Here is a 21,589-nt window from a genome sequence, read left to right on the forward strand (position 1 = left end):
TGAGCCGCTGGGAGTAAAGCTCCTCCATGGGTGGCAGCTCCGTCCTGGTGATGTTCTGTGCAGTTTTCACCACCCTCTGTAAAGCCTTACGATTAAGGGCGGTGCAGCTGCCGTACCAGGCCGTGATGCAGCCGTGTCCGTGATGGACACAGAGGAACCTGAAGCTGCTGACTCTCCACCGTAGTCCCATTGATGGCGATGGGGGCGTGTCCCTCTCCCTGCTGCTTCCTGTAGTCCACAATCAGCTCCTTGGTTTTGCTGACGTTGAGATGGAGGTTGTTATCCTGGCACCAAGATGTCAGGTTTTCGACCTCCTCTCTGTACGCCGTCTCTTCGCCGTCTGTGATCTGGCCGATGACGGTCGTGTCGTCAGCACGTAGGCCCGTACCAGTGTCTTGAAGTGGCTGCGCTTCCTCCTGGGCCACATCCAAAATTGAGAAGAAAGAGAACAGACACACCACAGCTGGGTGAGGCTGGTGAGGCTGGGGAAGATGAGTAAAACAACTCAAGAGTAAGAGTGGGTAACTCAAGAGTAAGACTGGGTATGTATACATTCACTCCGCAGCTGCTTATAATCAGCTCATCACAGGCGTTCTCTTTAACCTATTACATTCACCTCATTCTCCAGCAGCCAAACACCGAGCTGCAGCCAAACTTTAAAATGGTTCTCCTCTCTCCTGCAGTCAGCTGTGATTTCAGGTGTTCATGCTGCCGCCCGCCTCCTCCCCATCCACCTCCTCCCCATCCACCTCTTCTCCACCCACCTCCGTTCATCATATCCAGAGCCAGGAGAGCTAATCCAAAGACCTCATCACACCTCCTCTTCATCCCATCTCCTCATCAAATCCAGATCTTCATCATCATCACCAGTGTCTAGACCCCGGGGAGGTTCCCTATGCTCACGGCTGCATTTCCCCCTTTAGATATAAGATTTCAGGATCGGGGTCTAATCGCCAAAGACTTAACATTTATCATATGACATGTGTCAATAAATGTTCTTTAAACAAAATGAAGTCTCTCCTGATTTAACTGTCTGGACCCCATCCTCAACTTTTTTTCAAACCACAACATGCCTTCAGAGGGCTTTCCTGTTGATCATAATTGGTGGATCTTTTAATCTAATAATTGCAATCAATATTATATATATTACCTTTTAATCTATATAAATTGTATTTACATTTGTTGTCACTATTTTTTCCACCTAGTTCTACAATGCCAGCCATAAGAGGTATACATTTCTTATTTTTGTGAATTTCTATATAAAATGCTGATTTTCTACCTGAAAATGCTTATGTATTTTTAATTACATTTTCGTAGAGCTTTGACTTTTTCAGCTGAATAAATATTATAACTAGATGGTTTTGTTCAGCATTGCCAGCTTCACTTTTGAGCTTTATGTTGTGCCCAGCATTCTCCTGTGCTCTGAAATCAAAATGTGGATAAGCATAACACAACACTAAAATAAACACTACAATACAACTTGTTATTTGACACACACAAGGTTGTTCATTTGTGTGTATAAATATAAAACACAGGCTATATACATATATATATATATATATATATATATATATATATATATATATATATATATATATATATATATATATATATATATACATATACAAGTATAATTAATACAACTGTTAATTTGATTAGAGCTTTGACACATATATCTTTATTTATATATGTATAAGTATGACGACTTCCTCGGGCGATATCATGGTATAGCTAATTAATCTGGGTCAAAACGTGTTGTGCCCACATGCAAAGGTTGTAAACTCTGGTTTATCCCTGCGTGGTATTATAGTAATAGCAAACAGCAACGTTCAACTCCTTTAATGGTATATTGCAAGTGCAATAAGAAGCTACAGGGACGTTAATCTACGTCGGTAATATTAACTTTATTTAATACAAGATTTACGGTACAAGATTTAATCATACAGCCCATGTAGTATAATATTTTACAAATGATGAATTACAGCAAACATGTGCAATATATCCGTTATTACAGCTCCGTGGGCTGGCAGTAAGGCGATATGGGTCCGTTCTTATTGTGCATCCATGGGTCAAGATAAACGCATGTAGTGCTGAACACGTAACATGAACGTGCCGGGCGGCGCGGTCCCGTGGGTTAGATGCGCGTTCATAATGCAGAGGGAAATAACTCTCAGAATAACGTTATTAGCACATTTTTACAACTTGAGGAACGAATGTTTTTAATAAGGGCTATACAAGTGTTCATACTGGGTAGTTTATTTAGTTTAAAAAAAATTATCCAACGAGTTACAGACCACTCTTTCCCCATGTAAGTCAATGGGAAAAAGTGTTTCCGGGCCTGGCAACCAAAAGGAAGTGTAGTACCGCCGTTTGGCCAGCACGAATATTTTCATCAGAGTCCGGCGCACTTCCTGGGGGCTTGCTCCTGACTCGTATAAATGATTATGAAACGCATGCAACATATTTTCTTAATCATCACTTCCTGTTTCATCAGAGGGTGAATTATTCAAATTTTGAGGCTATTTCTTAGAAGAACACTCACTTCCTCTTTCTGGGGAAATTCGATATAGGATTAAACACACACACACACACACACACACACACACACACACACACACACACACACACACACACACACACACACACAAATAATTGTATTTCATTGTAAATGGAGCATTTGTTACCAAACCCTCAGGATAAATGAAGTGTTCTTCTTCTGATGTGCAAAACAAATATATTAAATTATGCTCTTAAACATGAAGCAGAATGCACCCATTATATATGATATATCTGTGTTTTATGTATAGCTGCTATTCTGTGTAATAAAAACATGTAATGTCTGGTTTAATTGGGTGATCAGTTCTTAGAGAGAATTCATTGGCCTGTAAACCTGAGAGAGGGTCTGATGCCTGATGTTTTCAGTAAAGGACGGTTCAGTGTTTCCCCCTCAGTTTGCACGTGCTCTCATGTGAGAGACAGAGAGTTAAAGTGAGCGTCGTCCCTCTCCCTGCAGTACATCTGATAATCTGCAGCTGCTGACCTCCGTAATGAGCTCAGCTGCTCAGAGCACAGGAGGAAGAGACTCTGAAGACCTGAACCTGATTCCCTGAGGGTCACACGAGGGGATTCAGGACAGAAACTATGGAAATATCTGTGCCTCAAGAACCACATACATAAATGGTTCACTGACAGCTACACCTGCACACTCTAGTGTGTGTTGGATATGGCGTGTGTGTGACATGTTGTGATCATGGACCCCTCGTTCCTGTTGTGTGAGTGTGACGTGCTATATGTGACATGTATGTAGTAACGTGTGTTGTTTGCATTTTATTGTTCTCTTTGATCCTTTCTAAACTGAACTGAACACATGCAGTTTTACAGGTCAAACTATGTCAGGTTTAAGGGGTTAAAATCTGCTCTTGAAGTCTTGAAGAGATTCTGCATCAGAGCTGAGAGGAAATGTTTTTTATTTTGATATAAAAACTAATAATCTTAAGAAAGCATTACAATTAAAACTGTGCTTTAATATTCCTGATGTACGACAAAGACAAAAGGACCACAAAGACAACTAGAACACAGCGACTAGAAAGGACACAAGGAGACAACTACGAAGAGACTTAAGACGACTTCACAAAGAGACTTATAACAACTACAGAGACTAGAGACGACTTCAAAAATATATATACAGTTTATATCTATCTATATATATATATATGCTGTATATACAGTATATATATATATATATATATATATATATATCCTGTATATACAGTATATATATATATATATATACACAGCCTCTGATGCTCTGACACAATCATCACGTGTATTTAAATGACATGACAGCAGGTAATGGCATGTGACTCACTGAGAGGAGGGGGAACCCAGTAAGGCTGTCAGGCTTTAAATAGTTCCTCTACTGTAAATGTGTGTTAGCTCAGCACTTTGGAACATATTCAGAGCCAAAGCTGTGAGTGGTTATTCCAGCTGATATTAACACGTTAGATCGTGGGGACGTTTCTACAGCTGTGGATATTTACATATTTAAAGAGACAGAAGTATAGGATACCAACTCGTAGGATTATCAATGATGACGTTAAGAAAAGTGTGAAGAAACGCTCATTTTGTATTGCTTATTCCACTAAGAAATAGCTGAACATCAGCAGGAGAGGACTCTTTAAAGTAGAGACACTACATACTGATATACACCTGAACATCAGCAGGAGAGGACTCTTTAAAGTAGAGACACTACACACTGATATACACCTGAACATCAGGAGAGGACTCTTTAAAGTAGAGACACTACATACTGATATACACCTGAACATCAGCAGGAGAGGACTCTTTAAAGTAGAGACACTACATACTGATATACACCTGAACATCAGGAGAGGACTCTTTAAAGTAGAGACACTACATACTGATATACACCTGAACATCAGGAGAGGACTCTTTAAAGTAGAGACATTACATACTGATATACACCTGAACATCAGCAGGAGAGGACTCTTTAAAGTAGAGACACTACATACTGATATACACCTGAACATCAGCAGGAGAGGACTCTTTAAAGTAGAGACACTACATACTGATATACACCTGAACATCAGCAGGAGAGGACTCTTTAAAGTAGAGACACTACATACTGATATACACCTGAACATCAGCAGGAGAGGACTCTTTAAAGTAGAGACACTACATACTGATATACACCTGAACATCAGGAGAGGACTCTTTAAAGTAGAGACACTACATACTGATATACACCTGAACATCATCAGGAGAGGACTCTTTAAAGTAGAGACACTACATACTGATATACACCTGAACATCAGCAGGAGAGGACTCTTTAAAGTAGAGACACTACATACTGATATACACCTGAACATCAGCAGGAGAGGACTCTTTAAAGTAGAGACACTACATACTGATATACACCTGAACATCAGCAGGAGAGGACTCTTTAAAGTAGAGACACTACATACTGATATACACCTGAACATCAGCAGGAGAGGACTCTTTAAAGTAGAGACACTACATACTGATATACACCTGAACATCAGCAGGAGAGGACTCTTTAAAGTAGAGACACTACATACTGATATACACCTGAACATCAGCAGGAGAGGACTCTTTAAAGTAGAGACACTACATACTGATATACACCTGAACATCAGCAGGAGAGGACTCTTTAAAGTAGAGACAGATATACACCTGAACATCAGCAGGAGAGGACTCTTTAAAGTAGAGACACTACGTACTGATATACACCTGAACATCAGCAGGAGAGGACTCTTTAAAGTAGAGACACTTCATACTGATATACATCTGAACATCAGCAGGAGAGGACTCTTTAAAGTAGAGACACTACATACTGATATACACCTGAACATCAGCAGGAGAGGACTCTTTAAAGTAGAGACACTACATACTGATATACACCTGAACATCAGCAGGAGAGGACTCTTTAAAGTAGAGACACTACATACTGATATACACCTGAACATCAGCAGGAGAGGACTCTTTAAAGTAGAGACACTACATACTGATATAATGAAACCTAATGAAGTGCAGATTCTCTGTCATGTGAGGAAACATATTTTCTGTCTCTGAAAATAAACTAACCAACGTGATTCTGATTAAAAGAAGGAATGTGACGAGACGGGAATAATTTCTCTGCTTCAGGCCGACACACCCAGGATCTGCAGCGGCATGCCGATAAGCACACACACTTTACTACACACACACACTCTATAGCACACACACTTTACTACACACACACTTCTCAACGTTCTCAGGGTGTGTGAAGCACATTTGAAGCCATTGCACAAAAAAAGGTGCAACAATATTTGAGAAATACTCGGCTGTGCTTGTAAATTCTTCCAAACATCTGATATAGTGCGTGATTAAGGTTTGTTTAATCATGTTTTAAAGTCCTGCGTTGAGGCTTATTATAAATGATTAAAGTAACAAACTGGCCCTGAGTCTGATTGTATTGTAAAGGTTGTTTTTTATTCACTAGTTTCCTCAGAAGAATCTTTAAAGAGATGATCTTTCTCATGAAGTTTGTCGCACATAAAGACACTCAGAAGACACTCAGAAGACACTCAGTAAAGACACTCAGAAAGACACACTCAGAAGACAACTCAGAAGACACTCAGAAGAGACACCTCCTCAGAAGACCTCAGAAGACACTCAGAAGACACTCAGAAGACACTCGAAGAACCACTCAGAAGACACGCGAGAAAACCACTCAAAGACACTCAGAAGACACACTCAGAAGACACTCAGAATGACACACCCAGAGAACACTCAGAGACACTACTCATAAGACACAACATCATAACAAACACTCAGAGAAAGACACTCAGAAACCCTCAGAAAGACACACTCAGAAGAAATCAGAAGACACTCACAAGAATCACTCAATAAGATACTCAGAAAGGACGTCTCAGCAGACAATCAGAAGACACCCAGAAGACGAACTAGAAGACACTCAGAGACACACTCAGAAGACACTCAAAGACACAAAAAAAACACACTCAAGAAAGACACTCCAAAGACCTCAGAAGACAAACACTTCTCAAGAAGAACACTCAGAATACCTCAGAAGAACACTCGAAGACACTCCAGAGACAACACTCAGAAGACACCTCGAAGACACTCAGAAGACACCTCAGAAGACACCCTCAGAAGACATCAGAAGACCACTCAGAAGACAACTCAGAAGACACACTCAGAAGACACACTCAGAAGACACACTCAGAAGACACTCAGAAGACACTCAGAAGACACTCAGAAGACACACTCAGAAGACACTCAGAAGACACACTCAGAAGACACTCAGAAGACACTCAGAAGACACTCAGAAGACACACTCAGAAGACACACTCAGAAGACACACTCAGAAGACACTCAGAAGACACACTCAGAAGACACTCAGAAGACACTCAGAAGACACACTCAGAAGACACACTCAGAAGACACTCAGAAGACACACTCAGAAGACACTCAGAAGACACTCAGAAGACACTCAGAAGACACACTCAGAAGACACTCAGAAGACACTCAGAAGACACTCAGAAGACACACTCAGAAGACACACTCAGAAGACACACTCAGAAGACACACTCAGAAGACTACTCAGAAGACACTCAGAAGACACACTCAGAAGAACACTCAGAAGACACCTCAGAAGACACACTCAGAAGACACTCAGAAGACACACTCAGAAGACACTCAGAAGACACACTCAGAAGACACACTCAGAAGACACTCAGAAGACACACTCAGAAGACACTCAGAAGACACACTCAGAAGACACACTCAGAAGACACACTCAGAAGACACTCAGAAGACACCTCAGAAGACACTCAGAAGACCACTCAGAAGACACTCAGAAGACACACTCAGAAGACACACTCAGAAGACACTCAGAAGACACTCAGAAGACCACTCAGAAGACACTCAGAAGACACTCAGAAGACACCTCAGAAGACACACTCAGAAGACACTCAGAAGACACACTCAGAAGACACTCAGAAAGACACACTCAGAAGACACTCAGAAGACACTCAGAAGACACACTCAGAAGACACTCAGAAGACACCTCAGAAGACACACTCAGAAGACACTCAGAAGACACACTCAGAAGACACTCAGAAGACACACTCAGAAGACACACTCAGAAGACACTCAGAAGACACTCAGAAGACACTCAGAAGACACACTCAGAAGACACTCAGAAGACACTCAGAAGACACTCAGAAGACACTCAGAAGACACACTCAGAAGACACTCAGAAGACACACTCAGAAGACACACTCAGAAGACACACTCAGAAGACACACTCAGAAGACACTCAGAAGACACACTCAGAAGACACTCAGAAGACACTCAGAAGACACTCAGAAGACACACTCAGAAGACACACTCAGAAGACACACTCAGAAGACACACTCAGAAGACACTCAGAAGACACTCAGAAGACACTCAGAAGACACACTCAGAAGACACTCAGAAGACACTCAGAAGACACACTCAGAAGACACTCAGAAGACACTCAGAAGACACTCAGAAGACACACTCAGAAGACACTCAGAAGACACACTCAGAAGACACTCAGAAGACACTCAGAAGACACTCAGAAGACACACTCAGAAGACACTCAGAAGACACACTCAGAAGACACTCAGTAATGTACACACTCAGAAGACACTCAGAAGACACTCACGAAGACACACTCAGAGACACTCGAAGACACTCAGAAGACACTCAGAAGAGACACTCAGAAGACACTCAGAAGACACTCAGAAGACACTCAGAAGACACTCAGAAGACACTCAGAAGACACACTCAGAAGACACTCAGAAGACACACTCAGAAGACACTCAGAAGACACACTCAGAAGACACTCAGAAGACACTCAGAAGACACTCAGAAGACACACTCAGAAGACACCTCAGAAGACACTCAGAGACACTCAGAAGACACTCAGAAGACACACTCAGAAGACACTAAGAAGACACTCAGAAGACAACTCAGAAGACACTCAGGAAGACACTCAGAAGACAACTCAGAAGACACACTCAGAAGACACTCAGAAGACACTCAGAAGACACTCAGAAGACACTCAGAAGACACTCAGAAGACACTCAGAAGACACTCAGAAGACACACTCAGAAGACACTCAGAAGACACTCAGAAGACACAATCAGAAGACACTCAGAAGACACTCAGAAGACACTCAGAAGACACTCAGAAGACACTCAGAAGACACTCAGAAGACACACTCAGAAAACACTCAGAAGACACTCAGAAGACACTCAGAAGACACTCAGAAGACACACTCAGTAGACACTCAGAAGACACACTCAGAAGACACACTCAGTAGACACACTCAGTAGACACTCAGAAGACACTCAGAAGACACACTCAGTAGACACTCAGAAGACACACTCAGAAGACACACTCAGAAGACACACTCAGAAGACACACTCAGAAGACACACTCAGTAGACACTCAGAAGACACACTCAGAAGATACTCAGAAGACACTCAGAAGACACACTCAGAAGACACTCAGAAAACACTCAGAAGACACACTCAGAAGACACTCAGAAGACACACTCAGAAGACACTCAGAAGACACACTCAGAAGATACTCAGAAGACACTCAGAAGACACACTCAGAAGACACTCAGAAGACACTCAGAAGACACTCAGAAGACACACTCAGAAGATACTCAGAAGACACTCAGAAGACACACTCAGAAGACACTCAGAAGACACTCAGAAGACACACAGAAGACACTCAGAAGACACACTCAGAAGACACTCAGAAGACACTCAGAAGACACACTCAGAAGACACTCAGAAGAGACACTCAGAAGACACTCAGAAGACACACTCAGAAGACACACTCAGAAGACACTCAGAAGACACTCAGAAGACACACTCAGAAGACACTCAGAAGACACACTCAGAAGACACACTCAGAAGACACTCAGAAGACACTCAGAAGACACACTCAGAAGACACTCAGAAGACACTCAGAAGACACTCAGAAGATACTCAGAAGACACTCAGAAGACACTCAGAAGACACACTCAGAAGACACTCAGAAGACACTCAGAAGACACTCAGAAGAACTCAGAAGACACACTCAGAAGACACTCAGACGACACACTCAGAAGACCACTCAGAAGACACTCAGAAGACACTCAGAAGACACACTCAAAAGACACTCAGAAGACACTCTCAGAAAGACACTCAGAAGACACTCAGAAGACAACTCAGAAGGACATCAGAGACACTCAGAGACACTCAGAAGACACTCAGAAGACAACTCAGAAGACACTCAGAAGACACACTCAGAAGGACTACACTTCAGACGGACGACCAACTCAGAAGACACTCAGAAGACACCACTCAGAAGATACTCAGAAGACACTCAGAAGACACTCAGAAGACCACACTCAGAAGATACTCAGAAGACACTCAGAAGACACTCAGAAGACATCAGAAGACACACTCAGAAGACACTCCCAGAAGACACTCAGAAGACACACTCAGAAGACCACTCAGAAGACACATCTCAGAAGACACTCAGAAGACACTCAGCAGCAATAGAAGACCACACTCAGAAGACACTCAGAAGACACTCAGAAGACACACTCAGAAGACACTCAGAAGACCCACTCAGAAGACACTCAGAAGACACCCTCAGAAGACACTCAGAAGACACACTCAGAAGGACACACTCAGAAGACACTCAGAGACACACTCAGAAGACACTCAGAAGACACACTCAGAAGACACTCAGAAGACAACAGATAACCCTGGAATAATCACCTTAAACACCAATGATGTCAACTCTCTTTTTTATTATAACAGGTAAAGCAGAAGTGAGTCAAGTCCCAACTTCATTGATGGATTAAAAGCTCCTTTTCCTTTAGCAGCTAAAAGAACAAGGGAATAAAACAGGAACTGAAGCAGCTGTGAGAGAAACACACAGGCATTCAAACAATAGTCGTCCTTTAAACAACTCTTTAGTCATAATAAAGTGTGTGTGTGTGTGTGTGTGTGTGTGTATGTGTGTGTGTGTGTGTGTGTGTGTGTGTGTGTGTGTGTGTGTGTGTGTGTGTGTTTTACTGCAGACTAAATGTACACAGCTGTCTGTCTGTCACGCAAGTGTGAGTCTCACTCAGAGAAACTACAGCGACTTGTTTTCAGTCTCAGGATGCATCACTGGACACACACACACACACACACACACACACACACACACACACACACACACACACCCCTGTGAAGCATGTCTGTCTGGTTTCACAGTTTCTGAGCTTCTCATAAACTCTTCTCTCCAGATGTTTCTCTCGCTCTCGTTTCCTGACATTTAGGAATGCAGGCGGAGAAGTGAGACTGCACTTTTTACACACACACACACACACACACACACACACACACACACACACACTTGAAAGTGTACCAGTTTGAACTTGTCTGCCAGCTTAACTCAGGAGAATCTGCACACACTAAGAACGTTTTAGGACTTTTGGAAACCACATTTAGTTTGTATTATATATATATTATTATTTACATTTTATACCCATTTTTATTTTGAGGTCACACTGACTGAAGATAAGTCATAGAATCACTTTTAAACATTCAAGATTCAAAGACACACAAAGAACATGCATGAATATATCCGTCTTATTTAATAACTCTCTCTGTGATGCTGTTTGTGGATCTATAGAACATGATACCATTCATTACTCAATATGTGTCTGTATTATTCAAGTTATATAGTGCTCCTAATATCAGGAACAATCTCCCAGAAACCTGCGACACACTTCATTTAAATAAAGACTTGCTTTAATTCTTATTTTTCAAACCGGTCTTATTGTTTGAGCTTGTTGTTGTTTACCGTCTCTAATGCCTCGTGTAAAGCACTCCACAATGGGCTTCATTCATAAACTTGTTGCCTTTAAATGGTCGTAATTTTCTTTTGGCAACTACTGCCCGTCTTATCTTGTGTGTAACTCTGTACACACCTTTATCTGTGCACTGATGTTTGATCACACACACAGCCAACAGGAAGTGTGTGTTCTCCATGCAGGTATATGTAAACACTGGAACCGGTCCATCAGGATCTGCGTCACACACTTCATATTTCCCTAAGTACATATTTACATATTCACACATTCAAATGACTTCCAAAGAACATGTGTAAATATTTAAATGATGACTATACTCACTCATGTACGCTTGTTTTACTGAGTTTCTCATATTAGCATCAAATGATAATGTAAACACTTTCATCGACCAACACGTTTACACATTTCTGTCGTCATGATTCACCTTAAGTTTATAAGTTATACTTCTTCCAGCTTCTCAGATTTAAGGATTTGTTGCTGTTCGGTTCAATACCCCCCAGGCTTCTGCTGAAGGTCATTTAAAACCATTTTCACACAAAATACTCATTATTTCTGGTTCTTCTCTGCATTTCACGCGAGAGGTAAACGGTTAGTTTCAGTTTTAAACCACTGTACATCCTAAAAATGATGCGTACTTTGCATTTCTTAGCATTGAGGATAACACATGTAAGACTTCAGACTCATTGAATGCATTTTAATACCAAATATAGCCTGTTTTCTTAGTGTGTGTGTAGTGAACTATACGATCAGTAAAGACACGTCACTGAGCACTGAAAGATATTTATTAGAAAAGAGGAGCAAAGCATTTTTACAAGCCGATCAGCAGCACTAAGGGCTACGATCAGGATTACCCTGCGATCAATAACAGGCGCTTCTATATCTGCAGCACAGGAGGAAACACTATATACACACACACACAGTTTAACATCAGGGACTGGTGGAGGGGTCGAGGCCCCTTCTGGACTTGAAGCTCTTGAGACGGGGAATTCGCTGAAGCCGAGGGAACGTCGTGATGTCTGGACTACAAAACAAACCGTTAGTGCAGAGGTGCATTGTGGGGGCTGAGGGGCCTTCACCCGACTGCCCCCAGACCCTTTGACTTCTAATCTGTTATTTCCTGCACTATATATATTTAAGTTGCATTGTTGGAGGACCCTGGGACTTCTGTACCTTCTGAGGAACCCTTTGTAACGATGGATATAAACCCGGCCTCTCTTCACGGAGCCTTGCTCTTGTTCCGGCGCCTGCGGACCTCCTCCATCAGCTCCTTCAGGTAATTGATCTCCCGGCTGATGGCCTCCGCTCTCTCCTCCAGAGCTTCGTTCTTCTTCATCAGCTCCTCGCACTCCTCGCTCACAAGGTCCTGCTCCACCCGCTTCTTCTGCCGGTAACGAGTGGCCGCCGTCTTGTTCTGCTCCATCTTCTTCAGCTTCTTCTCCACCACTTTGGGAGCGCCGGACACCGATTTCATTTTGATGGAGATGGAGGAAGAGGAAGAGGAGGAAGGTTCTGGTTTTTTAGAGTACGGCTTGGTCCTGGAGGAAGAGGGAAGCGTTGGAGTTGGAGGAGAAGAAAGGAGGCGAGGGGGGGAGTCGGTGAAGGACTCGATGCCTGAGTCGCTCTCACAGTCGCTGGATGGAGGAGAGGTTTTGATTGGCTGATCGGGGAGAGCGTTCACTACCAACATGTGGCCTGAGGGGGGAGGAGAGGGGAGTACAACGGGGGAGGAGAGGACATCCAGGACGTCCACTTCACTCCCCAGTTCCAGGGTGAAAGCAGGGGAGGGGGGCTCGGATTTCAGCACCACCTCCTTATCCTCCTCCAGGGGGAGATCCAGAGGGAGAGGGGGGAGACCCAGAGGCAGAGGGGGGAGACCCAGAGGCAGAGGGGGGAGACCCAGAGGCAGAGGGGGGAGATCCAAAGGCAGAGGGGGGAGATCCAGAGGCAGAGGGGGGAGAGGGAGGGAGGAGTGGAAGGCGTCCAGGTCCAGGTCCATGTGGGGGTCCAGGGAGGCCAGCAGCTCCTCGGGGGAGTCGTCAGAGCCAATCAGAGACTCCAGGTCCAAATCACTCAGGTCAATTTTCTCCGACATCCAGTCCATGCCAGCGAACGCATCGTCTGCCGAGAGAGAGGAGAGTCCTTTAGTTTATACATAACCACATGAATATATGCGTTAGCCGACGTTTAAGACTATTTCAACCTTTTTAGGAAATGACCCGCAGAAAACCTGTCCAAACCAATCTATGAAATATCAAACATTGATTTGACGGGCGTCTTAGATTGATCACTGAAATGCTAAAGTAATGGAATCTGTTTGACATTCTATAACGACCCTCAAACGTTAATTACAATGTGAGTCTCACACCCGTTGACTTTAACAGACGCCAAGAACCACAATCATTACAGCTAAGAGAACACGTCACTGAGAAACGCCACATTGAACTAAACCAGTTTGACACACACACCCAGAGAGAGAGAGACAAACACACACACACACACACAGAGACACAAACACACACAGAGAGAGAGAAACACACACAGAGACACAGAAACACACACAGAGACACACTCACAGAGAGAGAGACACACTCACAGAGAGAGAGACACACTCACAGAGAGAGAGACACACTCACAGAGAGAGAGACACACTCAGAGAGAGAGACACACTCAGAGAGAGAGACACACTCACAGAGAGAGAGACACACTCACAGAGAGAGAGACACACTCACAGAGAGAGAGACACACTCACAGAGAGAGAGACACACTCACAGAGAGAGAGACACACTCAGAGAGAGAGACACACTCACAGAGAGAGAGACACACTCACAGAGAGAGAGACACACTCAGAGAGAGAGAGACACACTCAGAGAGAGAGAGACACACTCAGAGAGAGAGACACACTCAGAGAGAGAGAGACACACTCAGAGAGAGAGAGACACACTCAGAGAGAGAGACACACTCAGAGAGAGAGACACACACTCAGAGAGAGAGAGACACACTCACAGAGAGAGAGACACAATCAGAGAGAGAGAGACACACTCAGAGAGAGAGACACACTCAGAGAGAGAGACACACACTCAGAGAGAAAGAGACACACTCACAGAGAGAGAGACACACTCACAGAGAGAGAGACACACTCAGAGAGAGAGACACACTCAGAGAGAGACACACACACTCAGAGAGAGACACACTCAGAGAGAGAGAGACACACTCAGAGAGAGAGACACACACTCAGAGAGAGACACACTCAGAGAGAGAGAGACACACTCAGAGAGAGAGACACACACTCAGAGAGAAAGAGACACACTCACAGAGAGAGAGACACACTCACAGAGAGAGAGACACACTCAGAGAGAGAGACACACTCAGAGAGAGACACACACACTCAGAGAGAGACACACTCAGAGAGAGACACACACACTCAGACACAGAGAGAGACGCACACACTCAGACACAGAGAGAGACACACTCAGAGAGAGAGAGACACACTCAGAGAGAGAGAGACACACTCAGAGAGAGAGAGACACACTCAGACACAGAGAGAGACACACACACTCAGACACAGAGAGAGACACACTCAGAGAGAGAGACACACTCAGACACAGAGAGAGACACACTCAGAGACACACTCAGAGAGAGAGACACACACTCAGACACAGAGAGAGACACACACACTTAGACACAGAGAGAGACACACTCAGAGAGAGACACACACACACTCAGACACAGAGAGAGACGCACACACTCAGACACAGAGAGAGACACACTCAGAGAGAGAGAGACACACTCAGAGAGAGAGAGACACACTCAGAGAGAGAGAGACACACTCAGACACAGAGAGAGACACACACACTCAGACACAGAGAGAGACACACTCAGAGAGAGAGACACACTCAGACACAGAGAGAGACACACTCAGAGACACACTCAGAGAGAGAGAGACACACTCAGACACAGAGAGAGACGCACACACTCAGACACAGAGAGAGACACACTCAGAGAGAGAGACACACTCAGACACAGAGAGAGACGCACTCAGAGAGAGACACACACACTCAGACACAGAGAGACACACACTCAGACACAGAGAGAGACACACTCAGAGAGAGACACACACACTCAGACACAGAGAGACACACACTCAGACACAGAGAGAGACACACTCAGAGAGAGACACACTCACTCAGACACAGAGAGAGACACACACACTCAGACACAGACAGAGACACACTCACAGAGACACACACTCACAGAGACACACACTCACAGAGACACACACTCACAGAGACACACACTCACAGAGACACACACTCACAGAGACACAGACTCACACAGAGACACAGAGACTCACACAGAGACACAGAGACTCACACAGAGACACACACTCACAGAGACACAGAGACACACACTCACAGAGACACACACACACACACACACACTAACCAATGACTGTTGTTCAAACCAAACACACACCTACTCATTACCGAGGCCTCTCATTGTGTCTGAACTCAGTTTGTACCACGACCTTCAAAAGACTTCCAGCTCAGCTCAGATGGAGGAACGACCCAAAAGAGAGGGACATAGTGACCTTGAGAGCAATTAGCTTTACCATCTGGAGACACCGTTAAACCTTTAGGAGATGTACTGACACCTAACAGCCCGTAAAACATTCACCAGTCTCCTCTCAGCGCGGCTTTCAATGATTTCCACATTACAGCTCACTGAGAGTTTCTAACCTTACTTTCAAATCAGCTTTCATTTAGGTCATGATTAACCCGTCTGTAATCAGTCTCTGTTTATAGACTTCAGTGTTACTAATCTCCTGTTGCCTTTGGGTTTTCTTTGTTAGGAATTAAGGAACAACGTAAGGAAGATTACATTTAAGACTTTTCCTAAATTAATACAAGACCACTTTATAGCATTTTTCCTGCCATCTGGCCATATTTTTTAATTCCACAGTTTTAGTTAAACATGTTATTTTAATATTGTCTTTATATACCGAACCCAATTTCCCACTAGAATAAATGGAGTATTCTGCCTTTTAAACACTTCTTAAATATTGATTGAAGTCATTTGAACACCTAACTAAGAAGACTTTGAGTATCCGGGGGAACCTAGAAGTTAATATAAATATTGTAATAGAAACATAGTAAGCTCATTTACTTACTTTTAGAATAACTGTGATGTGTATCTCCATTTACTGGCTTCCACGTCTTTGCTAAGCTTGGGAACATTGTTGTTGAGAAGATGCTGTTGTTGATAGTTAAACTCTCTGTGCACCAACAGTATGACCTTCACCTTCTGTGAACTGAGAACAGACAGCCTCCCTAAACTCCCAGAATGCTCCTTTCATGATCACCACGCTGCACCCCTCCCTTTTCTCCTCTCTCTGTGTTTAAATATGCAACCCAAACTCTACTCTTGGTCGTTCACTCTGCAGACTGTATGCTTTCTGTCTGACTGAACTTTCTTGCAAGAAATAAAATACGATTTTTGAATTGATTGAATTCATTTTAACACCCAACTAAGAAGACTTTGAGTATCCGGGGAAACCTTGAAGAATATTTACTCTAAATATACATTGAAATGGTCTCTCACCGTTGCAGTGCTCTGCTCCTGTCGGGGCGTGGAGCAGCCAGGGGAGGGGGTCCTCTGAGGCTTTGGTTCCCAGGAACAGGGAGGCGTGGGAGGGGGGAGGAGGGGAGGAAGAGGAGGAGAAAGAGAAAGAGAGGGGGGGCGAAGCTGGAGCTTTCCCCTCTAGAGAGCAGGAGGGAGAGAGAGCTTCTTCATCTTCATCGTCCAGAAGGGGCCCCATGGGGTCAGCCGTCAGAAAGGAGGGCCCTGTGGATGAGGGGCCGTTAACATCTTACTTCCTGAACAATATATTGATTTACTTTGTCGAGCACATGCTGCCTGACGCTCAGCTGGAGTTTTACTATTACAACTTTGAGACTACTCGGGACAGTTTCATCCCACAGGCCACAAGACTGCTAAACACCTGAACTAAGAACATTCATCTGGTTACAACTTATATATATATATACCAATTACTTGTATATAGACTATTCTGCACTATCTCTATTGTATCTGTTTTATTGTGTTGCTCTGTTGGAGGAGCCTGTGACCTAGGGCCGCTCCATTATGGAAAAAATCATAATCCCGATTATTTGGGTCAATAATTGATATCACGATTATTAAAAACGATTATCCATTTACTTTGAAAACATCTATTTATTGAAAAAAAAGATTTGAACAGTATGTTTTTAACAGTTGATTACCCTGAACTTTCAATTCAACTGAAAAACCAATAAAAATAAAAAAAGAATCGTTTTATTTCAATGAAGATCTGAGGCTCCTCCAACAGAGCACAATACAACAGATACAATAGTGCAGGTAAAGAAAACACACTTTCCAGCGTGTTGTTACCCAAACTAAAGGCTCAGTATTAATGAGTGTTCTTGTGGAAACGACACTAACCTAAGTACAGGGCCTCCACGTCCTCCAAGGCCAGGCAGAGCGTCATCGCGGCTGCTCGGGGTTTTCAGGGACAATAGAAATAAAAACGAGTCCGATATCGAGTCGAGGCGGTCGGGCCTGCTGTCGACGGCAGCAAAGCTGAGGGTGATTGCTGGGAGAGACCTGGGGGGAAAAGGAAATTGTTGTATACTTTTTATTAGCAACCCCACACTTTAAATGTTTATTTATTTTATAGGTCTTTTTATTTTTCTTTCTGTTGTACCGATATGTTCACTTTGTTTTTATACGTTATATTGTTGCATCGACTCACTCGTCTTGTGTCTTATCTGTCGGAGAGAAACCATTATTTATTTTATTTGTATTATCACAGCTTCTACCTCCTTGCGTCTCTTAACCTGATCACATGTTATATTCTGCTGCATGGACCTTTTAAAGTTCTTAAATAATCTGAGGGGAATTTCTTGAGTGTTTTTTACTTGTGTCATCTTGTAAAGCACTTCGAGCTGCACGTGCTGTATAAATAAAGCTTTTTTAAGTGTGCACTTTATGGACTTTTGTTTATCTGCAAAGATGATCATATTTATCTCATTTACACAATGAATACTTTTACTTTTGGTACTTTAACTATATTTTGATGATAATACTTTTCTACTTTTACTTGAGTAACATTTTGAATGCAGGACTTTTACTGTAACAGAGTATTCCTACACTCTGGTACTTCTACTTTGCTCAAGTACAAGATCTGAGTACTTCTCCTTTTACTGAAGTACAAGATCTGAGTACTTCTACTTTTACTCAAGTACAAGGTCTGAGTACTTCTCCTTTTACTCAAGTACAAGATCTGAGTACTTCTCCTTTTACTCAAGTACAAGATCTGAGTACTTCTCCTTTTACTCAAGTACAAGGTCTGAGTACTTCTCCTTTTACTCAAGTACAAGGTCTGAGTTCTTCTGCTCAAGTACAAGGTCTGAGTACTTCTACTTTTACTCAAGTACAAGATCTGAGTACTTCTACTTTTACTCAAGTACAAGGTCTGAGTACTTCTACTTTTACTCAAGTACTAGATCTGAGTACTTCTACTTTTACTCAAGTACAAGGTCTGAATACTTCTACTTTTACTAAAGTACAAGGTCTGAGTACTTCTACTTTAACTGAAGTACAAGGTCTGAGTACTTCTACTTTTACTCAAGTACAAGATCCGAGTACTTCTACTTTTACTCAAGTACAAGGTCTGAGTACTTCTACTTTTACTCAAGTACAAGGTCTGAGTACTTCTACTTTTACTCAAGTACAAGGTCTGAGTACTTCTACTTTAACTCAAGTACAAGTACTTTTACTCTGGTCTCGTTAATGCTGTTAGCATGTGGGGGGATGGGAGGCTAATTTTGGGCTAATCCGTTCCTCTGAGGTGACAAAGCTGTGTAGAAAAGAAGAAACGCCCCGCCCTCCACCGGGGGATAACATTGCCTAATTTGGTCATGCTCTGGCCGGTAGCCCCGCCCACCTCATACGTCACCACGAGATGTGGGAGGGTAACCGCCATTTTCACAACAGAGCAGGAAAGACAAAAAAATACAGCACGCCATTTTGGACACGCCACGTTGTCATTTGTTCATTATTCAAACATTACTTGTGTTTTAAATCACTCAAACTGTGTTTTAAATGTGGAATAAAAGATTTTGAATAGGGGGGTTTGACAGTTTAATGTATAGCGAGACGACCGTTAAAGCCTGTCTCGCGAGCGTTCTAACTCCAACTGACAGTTTGTGTAATTTGACACCGACACTCAAAAACAGGAAATATTCACAACATTAATGTCGATATTATTACTTATATTTCCCCTAAATATTTAAATAATTATATCACAAAAAGATAGAAAACTCTGCTTTTTATTTACCCCCATTGTTTCTCACACCACGGATGATTACACTTAGATTTAAATACAAATGCTCCTTTTGTAATTCGGATATTTAAACATTAGAACATCATTTCTTATAATTTATTTTATTCTTTTCAAATATGTTGGGATGCTTTCCAGTATTTAGTTAACTTATAATGAGCAAAATATCCCAGTCTTAACATATGATAGTATAATATATGGCATTGAATTGGATAACAAAACAAACATGAATAATTTGATTATATTGGCAAGATATTTTATACACAAATGTCACTTTCTCAAAATGTCTCCAGTATTTATTGATTTTCCTAAGGACATGAAATTCTACAGTTAAAAATTGTACAAAAAACGTATAAAAGCACAACAACTTTACACATTTCTTAACACCTTTAAACAGTTTTTACCAAGGCAGATTCATCGTTGTGTAAAAACTAAGTTATAATAATAAATACAAGAGAAATACTTCCGGCATGTTGCCAGAAATAGCATCTGTTCTAACTTCAACTGACAGTTTGTAATTTGATACTGACAGTCACAACTGCCAATATATATGAAGATATCAAGAGGAATACTTACGCCATCTTGCCAGAAATAGCCAGTGCACTTTGCCTTTGCACAGCCGGGTTAATGCCGATGCAGGAGAGCCACTGCACGCCGTTACAATGCCATGTTAGCGGGGATAGATTTCACTGAGAGTCGGTGTTCACATTTAAATCTGAATTAACGAAGAGGGTCGGTGTTTGCATTTCAATCTGAATTAACGAAGACTGGAGAACAGAGTGGACGAGGCGGAGGGAGTCACGCTAGTTTATATAGAGCCGAAGCACCGCTGGGTGTATTCCTCCGCGGTATCAGTCCGCGGGGAGCGCTTGATTTCAGTGACAGCGCAGGCGGGCAGTTTGAATCAGTTGATACAAACAATGAATAATAAACGAAATAAAACAAAAGATAAAAAAGGGAAGAAGTTATTTAAATGAAAACAAGAACATTTAAGAAAAAAAGTCCAATAAAAAGAGGGTTTGCCTGCTGATGGTGAAGTATTTCTTATTTTAATTCATGCTTAACTCTTTAGCACACTTTTCACAGGGCAGCAAACACAAACACACCACTGTGATGACGCTGCACGAGTCTGGCCTGTGCTTGGTTGGATTCGTCTACACGGCTGACAAAATAGATCCATATGGAGCTTTAAACCTACACGAGGGCTCCCTTACCTCAGATGTAGGTCAAATGCAAAATGTAAACATTGGGAAAGAAAGGGCTAAAGGCGGACTTTAGGAGATGTTTTATTCGTAATATTGACTCTTATTTTACATTTTATGTCCAAAAAGAGCTTTTCTGTTTATAATATGTAACGAAAATGCAAAGAAAGAATATTAAATAATAATTTATTTGTTTTATTCCAAATTGTAAGCATAATATATTATATTAAAAATAAGAGATAAACTAAACATAAGACGACTATATATATATTATATTTAGTTCTACCTCCAAATGTGTGAATATGTATATTTGTGTCTATGTATGTGTAGTGTCTCTACTTTAAAGAGTCCTCTGCTGCTGATGTTCAGGTGTATATCAGTATGTAGTGTCTCTACTTTAAAGAGTCCTCTCCTGCTGATGGTCATGTGTATATCAGTATGTAGTGTCTATACCTTAAAGAGTCCTCTCCTGCTGATGTTCAGGTGTATATCAGTATGTAGTGTCTCTACTTTAAAGAGTCCTCTCCTGCTGATGGTCATGTGTATATCAGTATGTAGTGTCTCTACTTTAAA

At 42.3% G+C, this 21,589-nt stretch overlaps 1 protein-coding gene across 2 annotated transcripts; it reads right to left on the reverse strand.

Moving 5' to 3' along the window:
* Window positions 1-12,201: 12,201 nt before the first annotated feature.
* Window positions 12,202-20,609, reverse strand: atf4a (activating transcription factor 4a). Of its 2 annotated transcripts, none has more exons than XM_034148212.1 (4): window positions 20,391-20,609; window positions 17,915-18,076; window positions 17,036-17,278; window positions 12,202-13,555 (listed from the first exon to the last, which is right to left on the reverse strand). In XM_034148212.1, exons 2-4 carry the CDS (start codon window positions 17,958-17,960, stop codon window positions 12,654-12,656), a joined length of 1,191 nt encoding a protein of 396 aa, XP_034004103.1. In that variant the 5' UTR covers window positions 17,961-18,076; window positions 20,391-20,609; the 3' UTR covers window positions 12,202-12,653. The 2 variants fall into 2 exon arrangements, with proteins under 2 accessions (XP_034004103.1, XP_034004102.1); XM_034148211.1 differs by having other exon boundaries at window positions 12,202-13,558.
* Window positions 20,610-21,589: the final 980 nt, after the last annotated feature.

This window comes from Trematomus bernacchii, unplaced genomic scaffold (genome assembly GCF_902827165.1).
Source record: "Trematomus bernacchii unplaced genomic scaffold, fTreBer1.1, whole genome shotgun sequence".
Taxonomy (NCBI): domain Eukaryota; kingdom Metazoa; phylum Chordata; class Actinopteri; order Perciformes; family Nototheniidae; genus Trematomus; species Trematomus bernacchii.